This window comes from Chelonia mydas, chromosome 27, assembly GCF_015237465.2.
Source record: "Chelonia mydas isolate rCheMyd1 chromosome 27, rCheMyd1.pri.v2, whole genome shotgun sequence".
Taxonomy (NCBI): Eukaryota; Metazoa; Chordata; order Testudines; family Cheloniidae; genus Chelonia; species Chelonia mydas.
This window is the reverse complement of record NC_057860.1, coordinates 11,603,097-11,617,323: the sequence shown is the minus strand read 5'-3', so window position 1 is coordinate 11,617,323 and position 14,227 is coordinate 11,603,097. Positions and strand designations below refer to the sequence as shown.

The 14,227-nt window shown below is 49.1% G+C and overlaps 1 protein-coding gene across 6 annotated transcripts in view; it reads right to left on the bottom strand.

The window, feature by feature from the left end:
* Window positions 1–5,883: 5,883 nt before the first annotated feature.
* MLLT6 (MLLT6, PHD finger containing) overlaps window positions 5,884–14,227 on the bottom strand; it is a 66,418-nt gene continuing 58,074 nt past the window's right edge. For all 6 annotated transcript variants that reach the window (XM_043536728.1, XM_037886766.2, XM_043536729.1 and 3 more), the window contains exons 18-20: window positions 13,673–13,781; window positions 10,853–11,233; window positions 5,884–9,231 (exon numbers count right to left, since the gene is read on the bottom strand). In XM_043536728.1, coding sequence (XP_043392663.1) covers window positions 9,187–9,231; window positions 10,853–11,233; window positions 13,673–13,781 — 535 coding nt within the window. In that variant the 3' untranslated portion in view covers window positions 5,884–9,186. The remainder of the gene's footprint in view (window positions 9,232–10,852; window positions 11,234–13,672; window positions 13,782–14,227) is intronic.

Sequence of the window (14,227 nt, the reverse complement as noted above, 5' to 3'; positions counted from 1 at the left end):
ACCGGCTTTTGCTTCTGAACTGATTGACATGGCGTTCGCACATTGGTCTGGTTAAAGCATAAGTGGACTCCCCTGTCTGTCTCCATCAGTTACCTCTCTTCTTATAGTTAGATTGTGAGCGCTTTAGGCGGGGAACTTTTTCTCCTGTGTTTGTGACTAGCACAGGGAGGGCCTGGTCCGTGATAAGGGCTCCTTGGAGCTACATAAATACAGATAAATAAATAATAGGATGGGGAGTCAGGACTCCTGGGTTCTTTTCCTAGCTCTGCTGCAGTCTTAGTGGGACGACCTTGAACACTGTGTTATTGACTTCCATCGGTCTAACCAAGAGCTGAAAGTTAAGCAATGTGCTTAAGGACTTTGTTGGATCAGGGCTGGAACGTTCATCTTGGAATGGAGCCCTTCATCAGACTGATGTCCGATTACATCAGAGCCAGGAACGGAAAAGCCCTTTCTTTTTTAAATTTTGGCAGTCATTTTGGGTTTTTTTTACTGCTATATCTGCTAAATACAATAGCCAAGTGAACTCCATGGCTGTTGTTACATGAAGGGATTCTGCTGACCTAATAAGCCATGAGAAGATTTCATTTTAATGTCCTCCAACTGTGCTTTCCATGAGCTCTGCCGATTTCCCCAACCGGAACATCGAAGCTGAAGAGTGAATTTAGCCTCTTTGCTACCCATGACTCACCCACTTCCCTTTAAATGAATAGTTGAAGTGTCAAAGGGTGTTCTGTTTGGGTTTTTTAACATTTACCCTGGGGAAAATGTAACTTTTTGACAGCTGTGATGATTTACCTTGTGCAGATGGCTAAGCACTGAAGGGGCCAGGGAGATTGCTGGCTTTAGTCTGTGCCATTTTCCAGAGGAATCAGATGACAAAACATGTCAGGGCATTGCTCTTCTGTTCACTCTGCTGTTATCCTCGTGCCTCTCTCAAGAGTGCTCGCCCCAAAGAGAGGGGTTAGAGATCTCATCTAACACTGGGGGGGAGGGGAGGGGAAGCAGGCCTGGGCCTTTAGTAGTTAGTACTTTTACCTGATTCAGGAAAACCTCGCTCATCAGGACAGCATTTAAGCATGTGTTTAAATCCCATTGAAGTCCATGAGAATTAAGCATGTGCGTACGTGCTTTCCTGAATCAGGGCTGGCGTCAGAACCGAACCAGCGGGGCCCTGCACGGTTTTAGGCAGTGTAACGCTGCTGGAGCTACCTCTTGTGGTTATTACAGACCCCCAAAGCCATTTTCCTCAAGAGAAGCAGGAATTGCTGTGCCAGATCAAATCCATCGTCCATGTAACCTTGTTTCCAACTGGCCAGCTGCATCCCAACAAGATGCAAGAAACCCTGCAGCTGGCAGTTTTGGAATAACCTAGCCACAGAGCGATTAATCCCTAATTCCAGTTAGATGTAGAAGTGTTAACCCTGATGTCCTAGGTAAAGTCCACTTTGGGTAACTATGTTCTGTCTCTCTAAAATTCCCCCTTAGTTTCAACTGGATAGGTCACCAACCTTTTGTGCAGTGTAGCTGTGGGCTGTTAAACAGCTGCTGTGCTCCACTCTAGAGCTGGCTGCATCTGAGTAGCCGTGACTTTCTCTAGGAATGCTTTATAGCATGTAGATCCCACAAGAAAGACACCATGCTATAATTATTCCTGGACTGTTCGTGCTGTGGCAGAAACGACAATTAAGTGAAAAAAAAAAAAATACAGAACTCACTTTTTTTGGGTCCTACTTTTTATTTTTTGGAAAGATCTCTTTTATTAAAAGAACAAGGACTGCAACAATTTCCTGGTTGTACAAATACATTAATGATACAAAGACACGCTTGTCTGCTTATTACACAACAGAGAGAAAATGAGGCCAACTGAATTCCTTTATCACTGACAGCAGAGGAAGGGTAAATAGGAGCAGTTTTCTGTCGAAGACTTTCCACTGCTGTTTAGCACCTGAAGTGGGGTTTTGTCTGTAGAAAGATTTTTTTTTAAAAGAGCGTCATCCCCTTGAATGTTCTCCAAGCGAAAATGGAGTATGCCTGGTTGATGGGAGTCATACAAATGTTATAAGAAATTTAGCATGCTCCTGGCTATGACTCTGGACCTAAAATGAAAATCTTTTTTAGGAAAAAAATCACACAAATATCTAGGTATGGTTTAATTTGAAGCATAAGAACATAAGAGCAGCCACACTGGGTCAGACTAAAGGTCCATCTAGCCCAGTGTCCTGTCTTCCAACAGTGGCCAATGCCAGGTGCTTCAGCAGGAATGAACAGAGCAGGTAATGATCAAGTGATCCATGTGCTTGTGCTTAATTTTAAGGATGTGTTTGAGTCCCACTGAAATCAAAGGTCAGCACACACTTAAGGGCTTTCCTGAACAGGGATGGATAAGCATGTCCTTATATGTTTTCCTGAATTGGAGCTTTTGCCAGCTGTGGAGATATAGCTGGTTGGCGTCTCAAATTCAGATGGACATAGGACTGTAGTATGCAATGTGATGTACAAATAAGGCCTTGTTGACGTTAAAAAAGAAATTAACTCCAGAGTAATTCCTAGATTTTAAAGCCAGAAGAGACCATCGGATTATCTAGTTTGACCTAGATACACAGCACATGGGATTTCACCCACTCACCCCTGTATTGAGCAGAATAACTTGTGTTTGACTAAAAAAAAAAAAAAAAAATCCATAAAGGCATCCAGGCTTGAAGCTGTAGCTACAGCAGTGCAAAGCACATCATAGATACCCTGGCACGGTTTACTTGGTTAGATTATCAGATTAAGCTGCAGAGGCTGTAAACCTGCTTTTGTGTCAGTGCAAATGTATCTACATTAGGGATTTGTCCTGTGGTAACTGCACCAGGGAGATTACACCAGCCTGAATTTCCTTAGTGATGTAGACGGGCCTAGACTGTTGCAAGATGTCTGGGATCAAACCCAGGCCTTAGAGTTGGTCTATGAGCCTTAGAGTTGGTCTACACTTTGATTTTCAGTCGTGTTTTCACATGTTAACTAACTCCATTGTAAATTCCACTGTAGATGTGAAACAAACATTTGTTCCAGGACTTGAGATTTATGAATTTTCAAAATTTAAAACAAAAATTGCAAATTTTTCTGCTCCCATTTTTTTCAACCCACAATAAAGCTGGTTAAAATTGTTTCAAAGTCTGACAAAATTTCACATTTAAAAATAGTTGAGGGGAAAGAATTGCCAGGAATTTTTCTTCCCCAGTTGTGACCCGGTGTTTGTGCCCTCACAGTCTATTGCAATTGGTGGAGATGGGAAACCAATGTTGCAAATGCAGCTCACGGACTTCCCTGTGGGATCCATTTTAGATGGACTTGAACCAAAACTCTGTTTCACAGCTCAGGAACCTCTTGGAACGAATTTCAAGCACAAAATATTTTTGTTCATTAACTTACCCCTGCCCAGAACAAAATGGGAAGGGAAAATCTGGGAGGAACAATCCCAGGAGAAACAAGCTATCCATTTCCGAGGCCTTGGCTACAGACAGCTGAATTAGTTAAACTGGAGCAAGAACCCTCATGGATGCCCTCATATTGCTTTAAAACTGGTTGTATGGGTTGACCTTGCCTCTGTAAATTTACATGTGCAAGCTAAATAGATGTAAGACAGGTGTGAACTCCTGTAAGAGTGTTCCCAAACAAAAAGGTTTCAGAGTAGCAGTCGTGTTAGTCTGTATTCGCAAAAAGAAAAGGAGGACTTGTGGCACCTTAGTACTCCTTTTCTTTTCACAAACAAAAAGACACCCGTTTTACAACATCGGTATAAGATCAGTTAAATTGGTCCAACTTTGTGTCTAAAGTAGGCCTACTCCTAATTTAAACTGAAATAAGAGTGTCCACACAGCATTTGGCACCAGTTTAACTAAATCAGTTTAAAAATCAGAATATGTCTACACGAGAAACACCACTGTGGCACAGTTGCTTCCCTGAAGTCTAGACACTCACCACATCAATGGAAGGTGCTCTTCCATCACTGTCATAAGCCCACCAGTGGGGGAGATAGGTCGATGGAAGAATTCTTCCATTGACCTAGAGGTGTCTACACTGGGGCTTAGGTCGGCTTAACTACGTCAAAAAGGGCGTGACATTTTTCACAGCCCTGACTGATGTAGTTTGGCCAGCCTAACTTTGCAGTGTAGATCGGGCGCCCAGTTCTGTGTGTGGATAAAGCTTTATGGCAAAACACATTCGGAGTTAAGATGGTGGATTCGATGGGTGAGCATGAAAAGTGGTGATAGAGGATGGGTGTGGGTGTGCAAAAGAAGAAAGTAGGAAAACTCTGGGGATAAGAGGACAGATGACATAGTGGCTAGGACTTAGGAAAACAAGGTCCAGTTCCCTGCTCTCACATACGCTCTGTGAATCCTTGGGCAAGTCCTTTGGCCCAGATCCTCTAGGGTATTTAGGCACCAGATTAGTACCAGGGAAGGATGAACGGTGTGGAGACCACAAGCGTTTGGGTCCAAACTATCCTCCCACTGGAGTGTGTCTAAGTCCGGAGGTTTGTCCTGTTCAGACACAGGGCTGGATACGCATGGGCTCAGCCCCCACCCTCAGCACCAGATTTCCTAAGACAACCAACCCTTTCAGAGGCACCTAAATAAGCAGCCAGAGCTCAAGAGAGTGCAGCACCTGGCGTGCAGGGCTCTTTGGAACAATAGGGCCATTTGTTTCACTGCCTAATTGGAAGTGGACCCCTTTGGAAAACCAGGCATAAGGGCCAGAGATGGCAACAAGAGTTTGGTTTCAGGCCCATCCCATCTGGTTACAAAGACATCTCAAGCCCAGGTAGATATTGCTCTTTCTTCTGTGGGGACTGGGTCCACCAGCATTGGACCCGGAAGGGGGCCATGCCCCCCACTTTTTAACAAAAGAAACGTAAGCGCAGAATTCATGTCCCCCACAGATTCCCCCGCCCCCCGCAGAATAATAGATTCTGCTGGGGAGGCGCTGCACAGTTACACCTTTTGCCCACCAGGGGCTGCTGTGGCATCAGAAGGGAAGGCAGCTGTCTCACTGTGGGAGCAGCCAGCTGTGGAGAGGGAGGGGGCACTTTGATTTGCCCCCCCCCATAGGTTCCGGTGCCCTTGATTGGGTCAGAGCTCAGGCTGTCTCCCTCCCCAGCCAGGTGTCAGGTTAAGCCCACAATCTCAGGACCACATGACTAAGCTGCTAGGGGACAATGCTCTTCCCCTCACCCCTCATCAGTTAAGTAGGCCGAAGCTTTCCCAAGAATGCATACTAATTTTGGGTACTTCCATTTTGGGGCTCACAAGGTTAAGACACCTCAGATCCGATTCTCCCGAGGATGCCAAGAAGCCACAGCTCCCCATCACTTCACTTGGAGCTGCATGGGTGCAGAGTGCCTGTGAAAACCAGACCCAAGGCAGCTCAGAGCTCAGCACCCAGCTAGCCCCGATAAAGGCCTTGCTCCCAGAAACGTCCCATATTCAGGACAGCACTTAAGCAGGTGTTCAAGTCCCATTGTAGTCAACGGGACTTCAACATCTCTGCTTGAAGTTAAGAATGTGTCCAGGTGCCATCCTGCAGAGGGATCGACTTAAGCATATGCCTAGAGCTTTCTTTAAGTAGGGCTCTAAGACACATTGTAAATCAATGCAAAAGACTCCCCCTGATTTCAACAGGCTTTGGATCACGTCCCCAAAGACCCCATTCGTCACTTGAAAAATTCATCCTTAGCTTTTTGGTCATACTTTATAGTAAGGTTTCATTTATCAACAGTTCGTAAGCGGTGTGAGAAGGATGAATAGTATGTCTTAGAGAGGGTTATAAACACATTAGTAGAAGGTGCTACAGATGGTCAGAAGCAACCTATTAACTCACCGGACTCTAAAAAAACCCTTAACAATTGATTAACCCATTTATTAAAACATCTATAGACATGGAACCTTAAAATAAATTAGGAGCAACATCCTTCCCCTTTACACGGATGATTCAGACACTGTCGGTAGCTTTAACGGAAACTAAGATATTTTTATCCAACACACAACCCACTTCCTTAGTTAAAATCTGAAACCCTAAATGTATCAAAAAGGTCTTCAATATGAATATTAATATTATTTATTATAATAAAGAACAGTCAAGCAGCGTGAAAAAAATATATCTTAGCTACATTACCTTAAATTGCCAAAAATATACACATTTTTTCTCTTTTATTTAATAAAAAAAAAAGACACATGCAACATACTAAATGTGACATTAGCATTAAAACGGGTAAAGAACTGTGTACCCCAGTGCAACCGAAACAGATAATCTTTAGCTTTTATATTTTTTTCTCCTCTTCCTCTTTTTTAACACAGAGACAAAGTTTAATGTCAACCTTCTAAAAGTGGCCCCTTAACTCATCCTAATCTCCTGACAGGACTGGGCAAGGAGCATACTTTAAAGGGACCAGGTGCTTTTGGAAGAAGCCAGAGAAATCTTTTCTTTAAGTGCTATCTGTCTCTTCCTTCCTCTTATCCTCAACTTTTCCCGTCTGATCTACGAAGCTGCCTTAGAGCTAAGAGTCTTGGTATGTCAACAAATAAATATGTGTCAAATACACACAGGGGTACCTAGGAATCCACCGAACCAGGCCTTGAATGGAACCAACACCAGTGGAGACGCTGGTTGGGAAACAGACTCCTTGGATTCGCTGTCATTTGTCGTGGAGAATGAACTCGTTGCATTGTGAGTCGAACTGGCTGGAATGAAAAAGGGGCCAGGAAGTGAAATGCTCCCCCCCACTGTGTTAATGGATTGTTGTCCTAACAGGGGCGTAGATGGCAACCCGGATCTGGAGCTCTACAGTAAAGGAACAAACCAACCCAAGACAGCTGCTGGCAGAATATTTCGGGGCCAGCTTTTAGCGCAGCCACCCTCTGAAATTGCAATTCTGCTCGTGCAGCTTTTCATGGATGGAATCCCACAGGCCCTCTCGGATCCTCACACGCGCACGCCAGGTCGGCATCAGACCAGCCAATTTGCATGTGGAAACATGGCACCCTGTATCACTGTTCCACTCGGGGGAGTGCTTGCAGGAGGGAGCCCCCCGCTTGCAGAGGGGAAAAAAATTACGCATCAAAAAGTGCAGGCTCAGAATCGTGCAACTCAGGGTTAGGGGCAAACAAAAAACACCGTCAGGCGAGAGGAAAACGGAATTCAACGTCCCAGTCTGTGACATGTGCCAGGCTGATGGAAGTTTGGCACATCTTGATTCTTAACTCACTGGGGAGGTGGCTGGGGAGAGAAGGAACATTCACTCGAATCGCATTTTGCAGCCTCTCCTATTGGTATTGCAGAGACCATAAGGACGAGAGCAAAACCTTTTTCCCCCATTTTCACTTTTATAGCTGCCATCTCCATCTTTCCAGTAGCTTCTTCTTGTTTTTAAACAATAGCTTAAAAAAACCCAAAACAATAGCTTTCCGAACAGAGAGCATTGTTCTGCCCGGTTCACAGAACAGAAAGCAAGACCCCTGGCGGGGCGCTCTCTGCTGTTAGTTCTGCTCAACCACTGGGGCAACGATCTTTAAAATCCCATCAAAGAACAAATGTGTAATGGGCTTAATAGATGGAGTCGAATGGTGATGAGCTTTTCCACTGATATCAGCACAGACCCACCACTGACAAATTTGAATAGTGCAAACCAGACAAGGCGGTGGGGGTGTGCTGAGAATCATTTGTATTCGGTAAGGTCTGAAAACTTTTTTAAGACCCTCAGTATTTCCAGTCGCTGGAGTCTTGACCCCCCCGCCTCCCCGAGAGATCCGGATTTAACCACCGGAGGGGGAATTCAAACGTTTGACGCCGATTCCCCCTCCCCAAACTGTCCTTCAAAAAACAACAACCCTGCATTGTCCAACCTTAGAGGAAGCAGGGACCAGGTCTCAAGGTGGAGTTAACACCAGACAGTGTGAAGCAATGAGGTTATCCAATGCCCTAGGCTGGGAAGACTGGCTGCATTTCCAGGGCTTGGGCTATCTAGTGCCAGCGACGGGGGAGAAAGTTCTCTGCCAGACTAGCCACATTCGGGAGGTGGGTAAGGAAGCAAAAGTAAGAGATTTCAGACCCTCCCTCCCTCTGTCTCCTTGGTGCCATTTTAGCCCCGTGAAAAGACGGCCTGGTTATAACACACTCCCTGCGGCGGGGCAGACAGTTGGCGGTACTGGCGTTAGCCCTTGTCAAGTGGTAATGCTGGGCTTGCAGATCTTGGAAGGAGAGAACAACGGAGAGTGCGAGAGGGAGGAGTGTGCTTCTCACGTGGAAGGGACAGCACCCAGCTGACCAACCGGCGTCTGCCCTGCTGCTGGCGTAGAGGTCCCAGTAGTGTCTTTAAGGTTAATCTTCAGCAGAGTAACTCACCACAGCGGCTGGGGTAAGAAGAAGGTGGCATTCACCCCTGATGCCCAATCCCCTTCCACAGCTCTGCCATCCATGTCTTCCCAAGCTGGATTTGGATCTGGTGGGGTGGCCATGCGTGGTGGTTCCCAACGGCAGATCATCTCCTTGAGGGGTCACAAGGCGACAGGTAGGAAGGAAGTCCTTGCTGTAGGTTTTTGGCAGGGTTTTCACAGCTCATATTCCTCTTATTTTCCCCATGTGATGGAACAGAATCTTGACTTCCCCCCCTCCCACCCATGGCCCTGCCCCACTTTTCCAGACGAGCCATATCTGGCATCCCGCCGGAGGGTGCTGCAAGCTGTCTGAATGCTGTGCAGAAAACAAGCAGAGATGACCCTTCAACCATAGCCTTGGCCTAGGATACTCTGTGGTCTTGGGTTAGGGCCCCATCCCGGAGGCCTCACACATGTGCACACTCATACACACACACGCACTGGAGAAGAGGCCGGAAGGTGTCAGAGCACAGGCAAACTCTCACCCTCTGCTTAGCAAGGGGAAATGTAACTTCGCTTCGTGCAAGTGTGCCATGGATCAAACCGGCAGAGACCTCCCCGTGCCCCATCTCTCCTCTCAGAAGGGCACACGATACCAGGTCTTGGCCGGAGACACGTTGTCTTCTAAAGCACCACCTGGCACTTCCCATGGCCGGGAAGACCTTCTCAGAAGCCTTGTGCTCATTGCTCTAAAGTATCCAAATCTGTGACCACGGAGAGCCACGTTCCTGTAGCAGAGAGGAGCTGGCCGCTGGTCTGGGTGGGGAGGTTAGCCCTTGTCCTGGGTGACAGCAGCTCCCTTTTCACTCATGATCTTTAAAAAAAGACGCAGAGAAGAGAGTCATCAGACAGGCAGCAACCCGCAAGTGAGTAGAAACGAGAAAGCCCTGCCACGTGGCCGGCCTGCCCCTGCTGGGGCAAGCAGCCTGAATGAGGACTGTCCGCTTCCCCCCGAGGCTGAGATCAGCAGGGACACTCGATTTGGAGACCTCCCTGCTCCCAGTTTCAACAGACTCCTTGACTCTGGCATTTGCTCCCCAGAGCTTCACCGGGCTGGGCCTTCTAGGCCCTGTCTACAGGGCAAGAGATGGCGAGTTTGATGGGGCTTTGTCATAGCAGTCCACATCATTCTGGCCTCTCAAATCTGGGGTCCTGACACTGACAGCAGCCAATACCCTCCTGCTTTCTCTGTGCCCCTGACTGCGTGTGTATCCCCTCTTGAGTCCTGCCGGTCAAGAAAGCAATCCCCCTTGTACTTTACCATGTGAAGCCAATAAGCTCAGAGCCTGGGAACAGAGGCAAATTAGCCACTGGGCCAATGGGGCCCGTGCCCAGAGGCTAATGGGACCCGTGCCCAGGGGCCCCAGCCAATTGGGTGACCCTGCACCCTGATCCGCTCCTCCCGGGCAGGCGGAGGAGGGCAAGCCCTCACGCCCTGCCCCCTAGCAGGAATGACTGGGGGGGTAGGGGGGGACTTCAGGCGGAAGGCGTGGGGCGGGGCCCCCACTTGCTCTGGCCCAGGGCCCCACAAAATCATCATCCACCTCTGCCTGGGGAGGGGCGTTGCCCCTTCGAGATGTCATAAATAAGGCTACGTTTTAGTCACAGGTATTTTTAGTAAAAGTTGTGGACAGGTCATGGGCAGTAAACAAAAATTCACGGCCTGTGACCTGTTGATGACTTTTACTATATACCCTTAACAAAAACTTGGGGGGGGGCCCCCGTGGGTGCTCTGGGGGGTTAGTCGGGGGAGCACCGCGGGTGCTGGAGGAGGTGGCCCAGGACCCCCCTGGTGCTGGGAGGGGGAGGGTTGGCGGGGCTGGCAGGGGCTCCCGACCCGGCTGTGCATGTGAGGAGCTGCAGGGCCATGCCAGTGGGAGCCAGGGAGCACCGCACCCCGAGGTAAGTGCCCCCCCAACCCCAACCCCCTGCCCCTAGCCCTGAGCCCCCTCCCACACACCCAAACTGGTGCTGGTGCAGAAGTCGCAGATGTCACAGAAAGTCACTGAATCCGTGACTTCCATGACAGACTCGCAGCCTTAGTCATGAGCAGATCCGGGCGCTGCCATGCCTGCTTCTGCAGCTGGCCTGGCATGTGCATGGGTGGGCATCTGTGGGTGCACTTTGCTCACCCCAGCGCCCTGTCTTGACCCCACTGATGTCAGTGGAGGTAGGATCAGGCCCACCTGGCTGGCTAATGAGGGAGGCAGATGAGCCAGAGGCAGCCTAGTCTCGTGGGTAGGGCACACTCTGCCACGGATGCGTTCTCTAATCCTGGGCAAGGCGCTGCCTCTCTCTCTGCCTCAGTTTCCCCTATTTAGATTGCAAGCTCATTGGGGCAGGGACTTGTCTCTTACTACACACCTGTACAGAGCCTAGCACAGGGGGGCCTTGATTTCAGCTGGGCGTTACCGTAATACTCCTAATTTACGCACCGTTCCTTTCTGGGCACTGCTGTCCGCCTGCAGGTTGAGGAAGGGGTTGGTTTGTGTGGAAAGGACCGGTGGGACTCCCGCCCCTGAAGCCATCAAACTATTCCCCGGAGCACTCAAGGGCGGGGCTGTCGGGGTCCCCATCAGGCTGTTGCCGGGATTGAGCTGCTGGGGGGACATGGACGCCAGGAGGGAGCTGCCGCTGGGAGGGGGCGGGGCGGCGGAGGTCATCAGGGCGGTGGCGCTCGAGTGGAGGAGGGGCGTGGAGGTGGCCGTCAGCAGATTGGTCATGGGCAGCTGGGAGGTGCCCGTCATCTGAAGCCGCTGCAGCTCCCTCTTCTGCTGGATTTGCTGCATCATCTGGAACACCAAGGCCTGCTGCTCCTGGAGACGGGGAGAGAGAGTCAGGCTGGATAAGGGGACAGAGCTCGTGGGAGGCTTTGCATGCATGGACCTGCATGGATGCAGAGAAACAGACTCACACCTGATTCACTAACACAGCATGCCCCTCTGCCCCTCTCAGCTCTTATCCCATGGCTCCTCCCTAGTCTTGCAGTGTTATGTTGTACCCACTAGGTTAATCACAACCAGCTGGCACATTTTTAAGCACAACATATCCCTGTCCACACTGGGTGGCTAAGTCGTGTTTAACATCTTGTGTTCGTGATCATGTTTTCTAACATAATCCATTTTCCTAGAGTAGATATGGTCCTGGGGTTGCAGTGTGCTTGGCATCCTTCCTGACCTCTTCAGTCATCACCAGGCAACCTGAAGCATGAGATTGGATGACCCCTATTTTAGGATCCCTACAAACATGTTGGCCCACAAATGTATCCAGCCCCCTTTCAATCTATCTGCAGTATTTAATCTGATGTCCAGCAGCTTGTCGAATTAATTGCTATGAATTCTCAGACTGGCTTTCAATTCCCCTCCCTCTGCCGAAACCGACCTTGTTATATTTAATCCCCTCTGGTGGAATTAATTACTCCAGGTGAGTTGAATCCTGGGAGGATGGAAGGGACCTGGAGCTGGCAGAGATGTGCTCCAATCAAATTAAACCACTTTAGCTTCCATGGAAACCACTGACCAGCAGAATACACCCGTGGAGCTAACTACTCGTTCCCACACACAAAGGGAGCAAGGGGATAACATGGTGACGTCAGCTACTGTAGAAGAGAATCCCCTTGAAAAATACTGTTCTGATTATAAATAGTTTAACCTGGAAACCTGCGTGTATAATGTAAGACTGACACCTAATGGGTGAGATTCTAGGTTGATGTAAAGCTGCATAGCTCCATTGACTTAAATGGAATTATGCTGATTTACACCAACTGGTGATCTGGCCCAAGATATTTACACACTCACGGAGCATGATTGTTACACTGGTTTAACCCAGGATTAACTCTACTGAAGTTTCATGAGTACATGAAATAGGAACCAGATCAATTATTTCCAGCACACGAGGATAGGTTTGTTTGTTGTTTATATGAGTGCCAGTGAAATGTGGGGCCCAGCTCAGCATTGACCTGAACGAGGCTGTAAGTTACACACCAGCTGGCCAGAGAAACAAGTGAAAATAGGGAGGCCATACAATTCATGCTCCTTTTTGAACACCCCTGGATGCCAAATTGATGCAATGCACGGCAAAGCAAATGAGACAAGATTGTAAGATAAACAGTCTCCCCTCTCTCCCCAACAAGGCCAGATCTCATTTACACCAGTGTAGATCAGAGCAATTCCCCAGAGAAGTCAGTGGACTTCAACTTGTTTAAGTGAGAGGAGAATCAGGCCCTTGTTAGGCACTGCTTTTCCCGCTTCACCAACTTTCCAGGTTTGGCGTGTAAATTGCACTGGTTCTGCCCACCTACCAAATGCCAAGTCTGCGTGAGCTGCGTTGCTTTTCCGTTCACAGCACATGGATGCCTCATGTTCCTGCTGACGGCTCCCTGGGGCCTGATCAGCACACAGAGGGCACATCTACACTGCAATCCGAGCCGTGACTGCAGCATAGGTAGACATACTCGAGCGACCTGTACCTGAGTGATTGTCACTGCTCCAAATAGCAGTGTAGACGTGGTGACACAGGCTAGCAATGTAAGCACGCATCCTGGATTCTGGTCTGGTTTCCACAACATCCGCTGAAATCCACACAGCCGCGTCTACACTGCTATTTTCAACCGTGCTTGTGTGGGTCTGCCTACCCGAGTGGCAACCAGACCTCAGACTGCAGGGCAAATGTAACACCGACAGACCCTGGTCATCAGCAGGCGGGATCGAACCTGGGACCTCTGAAGCTTAGTGCATGAGCCTCTACTGCATGAGCTAAAAGCCACGTGGCCCTTAGCTAAGGCTGTAGCAGACTCATTAATCTCTATGTGGTCTCGGTGCCACTGGAGGGGACAGAGCACCACACCCAGGAGGTGTGTGCGTTACACAAACATTGCCTAACTGGCTCCGGTTTAACTAAGGTGTGAATGTAAGCCGAGTGACTGAAAGCGGTGGAACTTTGTGTGCGACTGGAAATCAGTTTAAACTAACCCAAAAGTAAGCCAAAATGAGCGTGTCCACACAGGGGCTGCACTGGTTTAAGAACTAATTTTAGGGCCGATCTCTGCAGCGTTGGTCCCAGTTTAAGGACACGGGTAGAGAAGCCCACAGTTAAACTGGTGCAACTTGTGCACGTAGACGAGATATTTAGCAAACATAGCGACAGATGCATCAGGTCTTGGTCAGTCTCTCTTCACTGGACTAAATCTTCCCCAGTCCAAACTTCAGGCCAGGCCCTTGCTGGAGGGGGCAGAGACCCGGCACAGGGACACTTACCGGATTAAGCGGCTGGGATGTTAGCAGCTGCTGCAGCTGCTGCAGCTGGTGTTCATGCTGGTGCAGAACATGCCGCTGCTGCTCCGTCAGGGGGCCCAGGCCTGGCACGCTGCAGGGAAGACCGGCCGTTAGCATAGCCTGCTGCCCCGCAGGGGTATTTCCGCTCAAGGCCAGCCCCGAGGAGAGCAGCAGTCTCAAAGGGGAAGCCCTGCCACAGACTATGAGCCAGGCTCCTCAGTAAGGATACACGGCTGAAGTCATTTGAGCTGAGCTTCCCTTACGGGTCAAACTCAGCTGCCTCTATGGGAGACAGTGCGGTCCAGTGGGCAGGATGCTAGCTCTGCCACTGACCACTTGTGTGACCTTGGGCAAGTCACCTGCCTGCTCTGTGCCTCAGTTTCCCCTCCCCCCCTTAGTCTGTGTCTATTGCAAGTTCTTCAGGGCAGGGACTGTCTCTCTCACTAGGTGCACACATGTCATTAAGCACAGTGCCTCACACAAGCAATAACTGTCATACTAGTGCTGGGATGCATTGTCACATCTTGCTTGGGGCAT